Source organism: Eublepharis macularius, chromosome 11 (assembly GCF_028583425.1).
Source record: "Eublepharis macularius isolate TG4126 chromosome 11, MPM_Emac_v1.0, whole genome shotgun sequence".
Taxonomy (NCBI): Eukaryota; Metazoa; Chordata; class Lepidosauria; order Squamata; family Eublepharidae; genus Eublepharis; species Eublepharis macularius.
Genome location: NC_072800.1, coordinates 93,447,794 through 93,461,031, shown reverse-complemented (window position 1 = coordinate 93,461,031; position 13,238 = coordinate 93,447,794). Strand labels below are relative to the sequence as shown.

At 48.6% G+C, this 13,238-nt stretch overlaps 1 protein-coding gene across 1 annotated transcript; it reads left to right on the top strand.

The window, feature by feature from the left end:
• The first annotated feature begins 2,925 nt into the window (after positions 1-2,925).
• Positions 2,926-6,833, top strand: LOC129337374 (cathelin-like). The gene is made up of 4 exons (XM_054990975.1): positions 2,926-3,108; positions 4,183-4,293; positions 5,175-5,258; positions 6,723-6,833. The coding sequence occupies exons 1-4, from the start codon at positions 2,926-2,928 to the stop codon at positions 6,831-6,833; spliced, it is 489 nt and encodes a 162-aa protein (XP_054846950.1).
• Positions 6,834-13,238: the final 6,405 nt, after the last annotated feature.

Below are 13,238 nucleotides of genomic sequence, written 5' to 3'. Positions count from 1 at the left end.
TTCTTATGATTCTTAACTATGTATGTGTAGCTGTAAGAAAGCTGAGTGTAATTATTAAAGAAATTACTGTGTTTTGAGTGGCTGTGTTACATTCTATACCAAAAATGCAAATATTACCTGTTGTTAAATTCAAGTGTTTCTTTTTCAGAATAGTTTATTTGTTGTCAAACAAAATGTACTGAAAATGCTTATCATCATAGGAGGAAAATATGGCCAAATGTTGCTTTTTGGGTTAACAAGCAAAATGTGCAGGGAACAGAGGAATATTGTGTGCGCAGCAAGCTATGGGGCTGGTGAGCGGGGCAGGCCTCTAGTGCAGGACTAAACTGTGTTCATCTTTATGGGGCCGCCAGGGCTTCTGTTTTGCTTTGCTACAGTAGATGAACACAGCCATACACCCCTCTAGAATTGAGGCAGGCCTCTAGTGCAGGACTAAACTGTGTTCATCTTTATGGGGCCGCCAGGGCTTCTGTTTTGCTTTGCTACAGTAGATGAACACAGCCATACACCCCTCTAGAATTGAGGCAAAATCAAAAAGAGTCCAGTAGCACCTTTAAGACTAACCAATTTTAGAGAACGTGATTCTCGAAAGCTTATGCTACAATAAAATTGGTTAGTCTTAAAGGTGCTACTGGACTCTTTCTGATTTTGCTACTACAGACTAACACGGCTAACTCCTCTGGATCTAGAATTGAGGGTAACTTTTAAAGACTGCAAGGTTGCATTTATAAGATGTTGCCTCTGGGTGGCAGTAGACATCCACTTCTTGATCAGCGTGTCTTCCTTGAGGGACAGAAGAGGACTGAAAAGTCCATCTTCCCAGCCGCCCTGCAGATGCCCCAGAAAGCCTATAGCAGAGGCCCAAAGCCACCTCCCGAAGAGAACGGACTCTGCACATGGAGCTTTATTTTATTTGGTTGTTGTGGGTTTTCCGGGCTGTATTTTATTTATTTATTTAAAACATTTCTATGCTGCCTTTCTACCCAAATAGAATTCCTAAGGGGGCAACCAGCATCTAAACCAGTAAAGTCAATAATGCTAGGAAAAGTGGAAGACCCAAGGCTGGAGCATGGTGGAACGGAGTTCTGGAACCTCTTGAAAATGGTCACATGGCTGGTGGCCCCGCCCCCAGATCTCCAGACAGAGGGGAGTTGAGATTGCCCTCCGCGCCAAGTGGCGCGGAGGGCAATCTCAACTCCCCTCTGTCTGGAGATCAGGGGGCGGGGCCACCAGCCATGTGACCATTGTCTCCGAGGGCAACCCACTGAGTTCCACCACCTCTTTTCCCAGAAAAAAAGCCCTGGGAAGACCTAAAACGGGGTAGCTTGCCTCAATAAAAGAAGCCACATCCTCCAGTTTGCAGGATTTGAACAAGTCTGTCCATGGTAGGACGTTTGGGAAGTCTTTCATTCCTAGGGTCACCGTAGGTTGGAGGCAACGTGTTGGCACATAACACACAAACCAGTAAAGCAGCATCTAAAATAAGGATATATAAAATGTTCAAATAATCCAGTAAAAAATATAGACGTACAAACACACATCATAACACAACTGCAGGATGTGAGTCCAGTGGCATCTTAGAGACCCATGTGATTTTCAGGGCTCTGACTCTCGAAAGCTCACACTCTGAAAATCTTGCGGGTCTCTAAGGTGCCACTGGACTCGAATCTTGCTGTTCTTCTGCAGACCAACATGGCCACCCACCTAAACTAACAACACAACTGGGTTCCATTTTGCCATCTTGGCCCTCATTTATGGACCACAAATTCGTCTAAAACTCGGCCTTCTCCTGTGTCTTTTCTGCTGTGTCTCTGCAGCCAATCGCCAGAGATGGTGCAGTTGACTTAGCTGCCCCCAGCAAATTGGAGAGGGGTAAAACTAGATCAGTGGATCGTGGAGAGACGCAGTTGCAAGCCTCCTTTGTGCATGGATTCTTTAGACTCTTGGCAACCCACCTGCAGTTCACATGCAGCCCATCAGTACATGTTAAGCTCCTCGAGAGGGGCAAATGTATAATGTGTATAATGTGTAGAGTGATGTTGAAATCAAACAGGGAACCACTTTGGTGTAGGTGCCAGTTTGGTGTAGTGGTTAAGAGCGTGAGACTCTAATCTGGAGAGCCAGGTTTGATTCCTCACTCCTCCGCTTGAAGCCAGCTGGGTGACCTTGGGTCAGTCACAGCTCTCTCAGAGCTCTCTCAGCCCCACCCACCTCACAGGATGATTGTTGTGGGGATAATAATAACTCACTTTGTAAACTGCTCTGAGTGGGTGTTAAGTTGTCCTGAAGAGCAGTATATAAATCGAATGTTATGATGTTGTTATTATATTATTATTAAATAGCAGGTCCCCAGGGTCAATTCAGGTCAGGAAGGCAACATGGGGCGGGGGGGGGAAGGCTGGTGCCCTCTCTCCCCACATGCCATGGTTGCAATCCGAATCAGGCCCCTGGAGGCCTGGAAAATGAGTTACGAGTGTGGAATTCACAGGCCTCATCATTGACTGGGCCCAGGGGCAGACCCCAGGCAAGCATACTGTGTAGACAGCCCCTGAAACTCTTCTATTCACAGGTCCTGGAGCTTGTAAGAGGTAATGTCCAGATCAGAAAGTACAACAAAGTATTGCTCAGAGTCTTTTCCCGGTACAGAATCCAATTCTGCTTCCTTGCGTGTTCGTTCAGAACCGGATTTGGGCAATAAGGAACAGAGCCTGTTCCTCCCTGGCCCCCAGTGCCTTCCCTCTTGCCCAGATCGGCCCTCTTTGGACAGGCCTGGATGGGCAGGACCTCCTTGAGGCACAACGGACATAGCAGCCTTTGGGGCAGGCCAGTCAGCTTCTCTTCCAGGCCAGGGAGCTGGAGCATCGGTGCGTGTAAGGCACCTGGCCAGGAAGGCCATGTCAGCAGCGGCAAGGGACAAATCGGGGGATGGAGAGCCGTTTCGGGAGGGTCCTGCTGTTTGCCACAGCTTTGTTCGCCTCCACACGGCATGCTCAGAAGCGAGTCTTGGGCTTTGAAGAAGCCGTGTCGCGTGTTGTTGAAACCTACAACCGATTGGAAGAGCGAACTTCTCCCTTCCGGCTTCTCAAAGCTGCTGCTCCGCCGGAGTGGGCAAGTACTCTTGTTCTTGGTACTTAGGATGCTGCTTCCACAGGGGGATTTTTTTCCCCACATGAAAAGCAGGAAGCCCCCAGGTTAAAGGGGGTAAGAGAATTCACTGGGTCCCTGGGGGAGAATTGACTGGGTCCCATGCGGGCGGCGGCGAGAGGGAGCTGAGAGGGAGCTGATTGTGCTGGTGGCGGTCAGAGGGAGCTGGCAGCGGCGATCGGCTCCTTGTCCCTCTTGCCGCCATCAGCGAGCTCGCCTCTGCATTTAGGGGAGCAAGGGGAGCTGGCAGCGGTGAGAGGGAGCCGAGTAGACGAGACGCCTAGAGAAAGAACCTCTGCCAGGGAGAAGAGGGATTCCCTCCCTCTTCTCCCTGGCAGAGGTTCTTCCTCACTACACTTCCCGTGCAACTTTGTGGCAAACCAAAGTGTGTCCTCCACATGTCAGGCATCCCATCTGTTTGGGCTCTGAGTTCTACTTCTGGATGTGGTTCCAGAACCTGAGCCGCCTCCTAGTCAGAATCTCCAGATTTTGTCCCTGGTGGGCAGTAGCAGGTGCCCTGACCCAGGGCACAGAGAAAGAAGTAAGGGCGGGCTGGCATCCCAGCAGTGTAGCTCCTACTTTGGACGTTGCCGAAGTCCGGAGGTTCAATCCCCAGCCTTTTCAGTTTTAAAGATCAGGTGGATGATGAGAAAGACCTCTGCCTGATACCCTGGAGAGCTGCTGCCAAGCAAAGGAGACAATGCTGACCTAGAGAGACCCCGAGCCTGCCTCGGGATAAGGCAGCTTCATTTAGGTGGGGGCCATGGCTCAGTGGCAAAGCATCTGCCTTACATGGTCCCAGGTCCAATCCCCAGTGCAAGGGAGCAAGCCGTAGGTGAAAAACCCTGTAGAGCAGCTGCCTGCCAAAGGAGACTTTGCTTTTCGGTCTGGCTCCCTACAAGGCCGTTTCGTGTGTTTGTGGGTCCCAGGCACGGGGGAGGGGGTGCAGAGTCGAGAGGAGTGGAAAGGGGGCCAGCAGGCCTAGAGCTGGCTGGCCTCGCTCAACCGCCTCTCTCATTGGCTCGTTTTATTTCTCAGGATGCCATACCTCAAGGTTCTCAGCGAGATCTGAAGTTGACCGTTAAAGAAACGGTCTGTGATGCGCATCAGGGAACGCCCACGGAGGAATGTGATTTCAAAGACGGAGGTGTAAGTGATTGCCCTGTTCTGGACCTAATCGACACCCTGGGTCGGTTCTGGAGTTCCTTGGAGAGAATGGGGCAGGCTGGTCCTCTACATTTCCAGGAAGGTTTCCAGGGACTGCTTCTCTGGAGGGCTGCCGGCAGCCACAAGCAACCCACACCTGGCTGCAGATGTGGCTTGGCTGGGACCTGACCAGTGACAAGGGAGGTGGGCTCTTCCGTCACTTCCCGTGAGGGCCCCAGCTGGGTCGGGGACATGGGAGCACAAGAGGAGGTGGCGGGCAGTTCCTTTCCCGTCATCACCATTACAGCTTGGATCCAAGCCGAGGCCTGCCGACAGCCCTGGGGCCAGTCAACTGTGCTTCCTCGAGGGGTTGTTCTAACGTCCCAAGCCATTCCTGCTGGACAAAAATGGCTCTGTGCTGATCCTGAGTAACGATCTTGCATTTGACCAATCACTTCTGATAACACGCGGCCCACGAGATATGAAGTTTGAGCTTTCGGACTCTCAGGCCTGTTTACCCCTTCTCCAGGGCTGCCGAGAGATTTCCCTCCCATTGCCAAAAACCAATCCAACCACTACATAAAAAGAGGTCACGTGACTTGCCCAGCCTCCTCGTCCCCCAGGAGTACACTACAATGGGAGTACACTGGGAGCCAGTGTAGATGGAACAAGACTGGAGTGATATCGTCCCTACGACCCACATCAGACAACACTCGGGTCACAGCCTTCTGTATCGGTTGCTTCCAGACAGTCTTCCAGGGCAGCCCCACATAGAGTGTATTGCAGTAATCTAATCACGGTTCTCTTTCTCCTCTTTAGTTCTTGTAGAATGTTGTTTCACAGAGACCTCGAAAATATGTTGCTGCTTTTCTCTCATCCTGCAGCTCGAGAAATTCTGCTCTGGAATGTATACCTTTGAGCAGAGCTCTCATTTCATATTTGCAAGGTGTGACGATGCTGAGAAGGAGGTAGGTCTTTGGGTGACTGGTGCAGCCTCCCCTTATTTGCTGCAATTTTAGCAGGAGCTGGCTGGGCGCATGAGGCTTGTTGCTTTAAGAAAGGAAAGGATATTCTATCTGGAACTTTGTCTGATGGGCTGAAGGCACCCCCCCCCCGGGCGGGACAAACCCAGTGGCAGAAAGGTGGCCCCTGTCCCACCTGAGCCTTGAGAGGTGAAGGGGTGGCCACCCCCCCCCAGCTTGCCTGAGCCTCACACAGCAAGAGTAGGGGGGCCAGGTCTTCTGCTTCCGTGAGTGACCTCCTGCCCCCTGTTGCTGCCCTTGCTGCCTGCCTGCCACTCGAGTGGCGGTGGGGAAATTCTGGGGGAAAGGAGGTGATTAACATTGATGACAATGCCACAACATCGCTTCTGGTGCAACAAAGGTATTTCATTGGGCCAGGCAATGTTCTAGCATTTGGCCCAAACTCTATGGTTAAACCATAAAGTCTTGGGTGAACGCTAGGGCATTGTCCCCTATGCGATGATGTCATTTCTAGGTTGTGCTCGAAGTGATACTACCATGTTGCTGGTGACATTACAAGATCGGTGAGAGGGAGGCTGTACCAGGCCCACTGGGGGGGGCATATGCTGCTTCTCTCTTCCTCCCTCGTTTGGGAGGTGGGGCAGGGCCCTTCCCAGGGCTATTTCCCCCTCCTACTCTTCCCCTATGTATTGTTAAAGAAATCCATACTGAGACAGGAAAGGAAAGATAGGCATTCTAGCTATCTATTTAGGAGATGGAGAGAGATTCAGAGAGAGCGGGTTGCCCTCTTGAATGTTGGAGAGATGGGGAGCACAGACAGTGGAGCTGATAGGAAGTCCCTAAGAATAACAATGGGATAGCTGTTGAATAGACAAAAGGAAAACAGAGAGAAGCATTTGCCTTGTCCACCTTGCTGGCTCTACAGCCCTCTCTACAGTAGGGTTGCAAGCCCTTGGCTGGCAATCCCTGGGAATTTCAGGGTATGTGTGAATGTGTGTGTGTGTGTGTGCGCGCGCGCGCGCGCGTGCGCGTGTGTGAACACAGGAATCTGGAGTCCTTGGATGGTGTGACATCACTTTTGGTCAGTGAGAAAGGTGGACTATAAATAATGTGAATAAAATAAAGTAAGCAGAAGTGGCATCACGGCATCACATGACACTCTAGGAATCCCCCAAATCTCTATGGTTTTTACCATAGAGATCTGGGAAAATCCTAGCACATCATATAATGTCAGCTATTTCCAGCTATTTTGCAGGAGCTTTTGTGGGGCCCTTTGCCCTTCTTTTTGATGATCTGCAGAAGTAGAAATTCGGTTCCTGTTTTCAGGAAGGTGCAATTTGCAAAGCAGCCAGATAAACCCAAACTGAGATCTCAGACCTATAACGCTTTTGTTTTCCTGCTGCCATGGAAACTTGCGACCTCAGTGAGTTTGCTCTAATTCTTTACTAGCTGGATCCCAATACCAGAGGCACCTGGGAAATTTTAAAGAAAAAATTAATCAAGAAATTCCGCAAAGGTGGGGAGAAATATGATTCATCCGTAGCAGTGACTATCGAATAAAATAAGGAAGTCCTGAGAAAGAGAAGGCCGAAGCCATCCCAGTCTTGCCCCGCCCTCACTGGGAGGGCCTTGGGGTGGCCAAAGTGACCTGAGGTCTCTTTGCACTTTGTCTGACTCATATAGAGCGTCTTCCTGCAATAAATTGTTGTTTGGGAAACCACACTCACAGACCAGTCTTATGTTGCTCGGGCACTGAGAAGGGAGAGTCCCACAGAGACAGTCTCGTGGCTTTGCAGCCCGTCAGAACCCCCCAGCCTCCATCACCGTGCTTGCTTGCTAAAGAGAGTGAGCCTTCTCCCCAGAGAAGCATAAACCCAGAAGGGCCCAGAGATGATAATAATAACATTCGATTTATATACCACCCTTCAGGACGACTTAACGCCCACTCAGAGCAGTTTACAAAGTACGTCATTATTATCACCACAACAAAACACCCCGTGAGGTAGGTGAGGCTGAGAGAGCTCTGAGAGAGCTGTGGCTGACCCAAGGCCACCCAGCTGGCTTCAAGTGGAGGAGTGGGGAACCAAACTGGCTCTCTCAAGGATGGCCCTGTCTTGGGCAGAGCCCCTGCACGTGGTTAGGTCTTGCTGGGGGATGCTCTGGAGAAAGCTGACATGTCGGTGAAGTCACAGTGTCCTTCCCCTCTCTGTTAGAATCGCTGCCTGAAAAGCCAGAGAAAGCCGGCGGCAACAGCAGCTTTTGCAAATCGTTCCTCCAGTCACAAGCCTGCTCTCAACGATCTTTGGGGGGTGGGTAGCTGCAACTTTCTCCCTGGGCATCTTCACCGACATGTCAGCTTTCTCCAGAGCATCCCCCCCCCCCCCGGAGCAAGACGATTTGCAAAAGCTGCCGCTGCCGCTGGCTTTCTCTGTCTTTTCAGGCAGCGATTCTAACAGAGAGGGGAAGGAACAGAAGGAAAAGGGGTGGGGGAGAGGGACTTCAGTTCCCAGAAAAACTTGTGAAAACGATCAAGTGTCCTCCACGTGAAAAATGTCACTTGTAGCGAGGCTCTCAGCAACTGACATGCCTTCCGCTGGGAAAATGGGGGTCAGTTACTTATGCATGCCATAAAAGGGGGAAGGGACAGATGTGGCTATTGGTGGCCTGGCAAAGAGAACAGAGAGGAAACAGCACAAGAGGTAGATGCCTGTCTGGTCTCTGCTTGAAGGCCTCCAAAGAGAGCCAAACTAGACAATATGAAGGGATGAGCCGGTGCTCGGCTTTCGTGGCCCTTTCTTATATGCCCAGGGTAATGCTGATCGCCACTTCGGGCTCAGGAAGGAATTTTCCTCCAGGCCAGATTGGCCAAGGACCCTGGAGGGTTTTTGCCTTCCTCTGGGCATACAGCAGGGGTCACTGGGGGAGGTGAGAGGGGAAAGCTGTGAATTTCCTGCGTTGTGCAGGGGGCTGGATTAGATGACTCTTGGGGTCCCAGCTCTCTGTTTCTATGTGCAACATACGTTGGGTTGGGGGTCCATTGACCCAACTTGCAGTCACATGTAACGTCAGGACACTAACATCCCCAAACACCCCAGGGCACAATCCAGCACAGAAGTGCAGCGCAAGGGGAGGAGACGATTCAGACTTCATTCCTGTGCTGTTTTCCCGAGCTGAAATGGCCACAGGGGAGGGGGAGTGTTTGCTCCATGGTGGGGCACTACATATTGCGGTCAGTACACATGGAGCCCCCCAGTGGGACCAACAGGCTCCCTGTGAACCATTTCAGCTTTGGAAAACGATGCAGGAGGGGAGGCAGAAGCCCCTCCACCCCTCGTACTGCACTCCTGAGCCAAATTGGTGCCTGTAACCCTTGGAAAAGTTAGTTCCCAAAGTTCAACAAAATTCTGCCCTCCTGTCACTTAAGTCTATGAGGTATAGTCTTGTACACTGAAGCGGCAGAGAGCAAGTCACTGACCGCTTCCATTCGACAGCCATTCAGGGATTTGAAGAATATGGTCATGTCCCTATTCTGTCTCCTCTTCTTCAACATTTCATAGGACTTCTTTCCCAAATCCCCTAACCGTCTTTGTTTTGGCCCTCTTGCTCTTCAATCTCTGTTTAATTGACATAGTTCCAAGCTTGTCAAGCCCTGAGTTCTTTCCATCATCTTTGAGGGGTGGGTGGGTCAGAAATGTTCGATTCTTCTATATGCAGACGACATGGTGGTGTTGTCTCTAACTTGTATTGGTTTAAAGAGGATGCTGAACAAACTGGGCAATTTCTGCAAGGGCGAAGCCTTAAACATCCACTTTGCCAGGAACAAAGTAATGGTCTTTGAAAGAGACTTCAGTGACTGAAATGGTCAATTGATGGCAACTCCATTGAACAATGCAGAACTTTTAAGTATCTTGGGGAGACATTTAGCGAAACCTTCTTATGGAAAGCCCACCTGGCCATAACAAAAGCCTCCGTTTTGAAACCTGCCCCCAGCCATCTTTAAATTTTACACCTTGAAAGGAGGATTTTTAGTTGAGCTGGCCTTGATATTGTTCCAGTGTAAGGCCACCCCAAAGCTCCTATATGGTGCAGAGATCTGGGGTTGGACCGAATGTCTGATTGCGATCCTGGACCCCATCCCAAATCTCTTTTTAAAGAGGATTTTAGTGTTGCCTCGTGGCACTCTAGTGGCTTTAGTGCAGGCTGAACTTGGGTTACCTTCTATCAGAGCCCATTTGCACTTGTCCTTACTTAGATTCTGGAGAAAGCAAAGGAATCTTTCCGCGAGTCCACTCTTACGGCAAAGCAATACACGGTTGCATTCAGATGCCATTTGCTCCACTGGGTTTAACAATATCCTCCATTGTTATTCCCTGGGGGATGTCTTTCCGGGTGTTCCCTTTCCTAGTCTCAATGTATAAGACTGAATATTTAAGATGGACACAACATTGGACAGAAGTACCACTCTGTTCCGAATTTTCTCCCTGGGTCAAGTTTTTCAAGAGGGACCATGTGGCAGAGCCTCTTATTTGTCCAAAATCATCTTTCCTTATCTTAGAATGGCTTTAACTTCTCTGAGGTTTCAAACTATGCCCTTAGCCGTTCTGGAGAGTCGTTACACACAAATACCAATTGATGCTCTTTTCTGTATTGTGAAGCTTCTGCCTTCCCTATTATCTTTTGTTCTGCCCTTTGTATACAGAGCCCAGGAATAAATTTCAAGCACTGGCCGTAGTCCCTGGAATTTCCAAGGGCTTAATCTTGCCCATTTAAACATTCTGATGCAGAAAAATGAAGCAGATTGAAGCTTCCTTTGACATGGGCCTAAGTGGAGGGGAAAGATTTAGCAGCCATCTGCATGGGATCACAGCCAGAAAGTAATTGGTGGCAATTTTAGCCTTCAATGAGCTCCATTCTCAAGATCCCTTTATCATCTGTTTCCCCCCCCCCCCAATCCTGTGGTACAATTTAAGTGTCCTAGTGAGGGGACTTCATTGATTGATTCAAATAGTTTTGCCATTTTTACTTCCTACAGGAAGGACTCAAAGCAGCTAAGCATCTTTTACTTAGAAACAGATTGTTTCATATTGCAAGAGAACTGCTTTCTGGGATTCAGTGGGAAGCAGAATTTGAACTGTAGTTCCACTTAATATAGCCCAGGTGATCCTGATCTGGTGAGATCTCAGAAGCTAAGCAGGGTCGGCCTTGGTTAGTAATTGGATGGGAGACCTCCAACGAAGACCAGGGTTGCAGAGGCAGCCAATGGCAAAACACCTCTGTTAGTCTCTTGCCATGAAAACCCCACCAGGGGTCACCATAAGTCAGCTATGACTTGAGGGCACTCTCTACCACCATATGCCCTATAATAATCTAGCTACACCTGTCCACATGAGTCTATGGCATGCGCTTCAGTGCTTCTGCAAACAGAAAAAGAAAATAGAACAACATTCTTGTATATATATGAACTTTGCAGCCGTGTAATTGTGTATTTATGATATTTATTGAATGACTGATACTTATATATTTATTGTATAAGAACAGTAATTCTGTACATGGGAATATTTCAGAGTATATTTATTAGGAGCACGTGAGCACTTTACTGGTCTTTATTACACTTATATCACAGCAATATACAAAAAAATATAAATATTCCAATATCATTGTACTTCACTTTATGTCATTGTGTTTTGGTAAATGATTAAATGTGGGGTTTCCCCTTGGTCTTTGTACAGAAGCAAGTCCTAGCAAAGGTTCCTTGTGACTCATGAGTCACGAGCCAGTTGTAAATGATCAATTCTTGCATATGTGTACTATGTGAGAACTTAAATACTGCCTTGAACTTTGCAGCCAACTCAGAGCTCTACTAATTTTATTGTTGAAAATTGTTTACTATCATAACAGTGCAATTGCAGAATAATTCTAAAGAGTAAAATAAAAATAAAGCAGAGAGGCTTTGGCTGACTGCTAAGTAAAATGCAGTATTTAAGCCCCCCTACGCACATAAAATTGGTAATTCACAACTGGAGCTTGAATGCTGCTGGAGAACTTACTACCCATCAGGAAACAGGAAAATTTTTTAATCAAGCTGGAACCAAAAGGCAAGAAGGAATAGATAAAGAACACTAGCACTGAGAAATTCAGTTGCGATTCGAATATTCACATGGGTCAGGTTGGCAAGTTACAGGCTGGCAGGGTCAGCCATTGAAACTGGTGGGTTGAAGGTTTAAGAGGGAGTACTTTATATACATGATTAGACTATGGAACCCATTGCCACTGGAGATTTTGGTGTTCTCCATCAGAAAACACTTAAAGCCTTTTGCGAGTGCTAGTGTGGCTACTCTTTTGCATAAACTAAAATTATTTAAATATTGGCTTAGTTTCAGGTGGCTAGCTGTGTCAGGCTGCGGCAGAAGAGCAAGACTTGGATCCAGTAGTACCTTAAAAACCAACTAAATTTCCAGAGTATGAGCTTTTGAGAATCGGAGCTCTCTCGAAAGCTCATACCCTAGAATCAAGTTGGTCTTTAAGGTGCTACTGGACCCCTGTCTTGCTCTTAAATATTGGCTATTTCAAGTCCTCCTCAAGGAAGAACTTTCAAAAAGGTTCTCTTTAAATGGGTCATTGGTTTATGCTTGACTTATCCTCTGAAAAGCATTTTAGCATTGCAACAACCTGCTTTTCGGCTGGTTAAAAATGACTGGCTGGAAGCTCTTCCAACCAGTGCCATGGGAGAATCCTAGGAACTGCTTGAAGGTAATGATTCGAGTGCAGGACTCTTCCAGTCCCCAGCGGTCCCTTAAATATTCACCCATCCTGGCTGGGGCTTGGTTTGCAGGCATCCGAAGGCTAGCTCTACTCTGGCTCTTGGTTGTGGAGGCCAGTAGCCGAGAAGACAACAGCTCCTCTTGCAGAGGAAGCAATGCTGTGGCTGCCATGGCAAAGCCGAGCATGGGCAGGATTCAGCTCTCCATTTCCCATGCTTTTGTGCGTGAGGAGATGCCAGAGAATTGAACCTTGGGCCGCCTGCGTACAAAGCAGATGCTCTACCATTGAGGCCCAGCCCCTCCCCAAACTTGAGAGGACTTTCTCTGCTCTGTGCATTTCCAGAAAATAATGCTTATTGGCCAACAGAGGAAAGCAAGCAGAGGGTGAAGAAAGAGAGTGAAAAGGAATCCCCCCCCCCGGCCCACTGTTGCCTTTCGCTGAAAGGAAATAAAATTAATGCTGAGTTAGAAGGAACGTGGAAATTCAGAGGTGAGGCAACGTATTGACGTCCAAAGGCGTGTTCTGGTAACTTTGGATTTGGCCACTTTTATGATTTCTCTCTTTGAGATAAGAGAGCATTACTGACCTGAGAAATGCAAGCCAGGTTTGATTTCTGGGAAGGAAGCAGTTTGCCTTGTGCTCACGTCTACCAGATCCACCCAGTGAGCTGGAGGGTGGCCATCTGCCGCTGACACGCTTCCTAGCTGCCAGAACAAAATGTGAGGGCGCAGCCGACTTGAGATAAAGGCAGTGGCATTCAGGTTCTGTTTGCTAGACTTGCCTAAGCAAATCTGCCCTGGACTGACCTACCATGTTTTGCTTCCTGCTGACTTCACCCATCTTTTCTGGTTGAAAAGAAAATGGTTTGGCAGGACCAGTTCAAAGTTTTTTTGTTACCCCTAGAAAGATGCACCCGAATTCTCCTGGGCTTGTGTCCCTGATTGCCGGCTCCGAGCCAAACCGCTGTGGAATTGAGCAGTTCAAGGTGTTTTGTCATCTCAAGTGAAGTGATACCGTCACCTTTTGGGTCCATACTGCTGCTGATCTGTTGCATTATTACATTAGAAAGTGTTGCAGACATGAAATGCAGTCAGTCCTAGGACTAATCTCATTCTAGCATTACACTGGGGCAGGCAAAATGAGATTTGGGGACCAAATCTGTGACCAAAACTTTCTGATATGGCTCCAACTGTAGCCACCGAT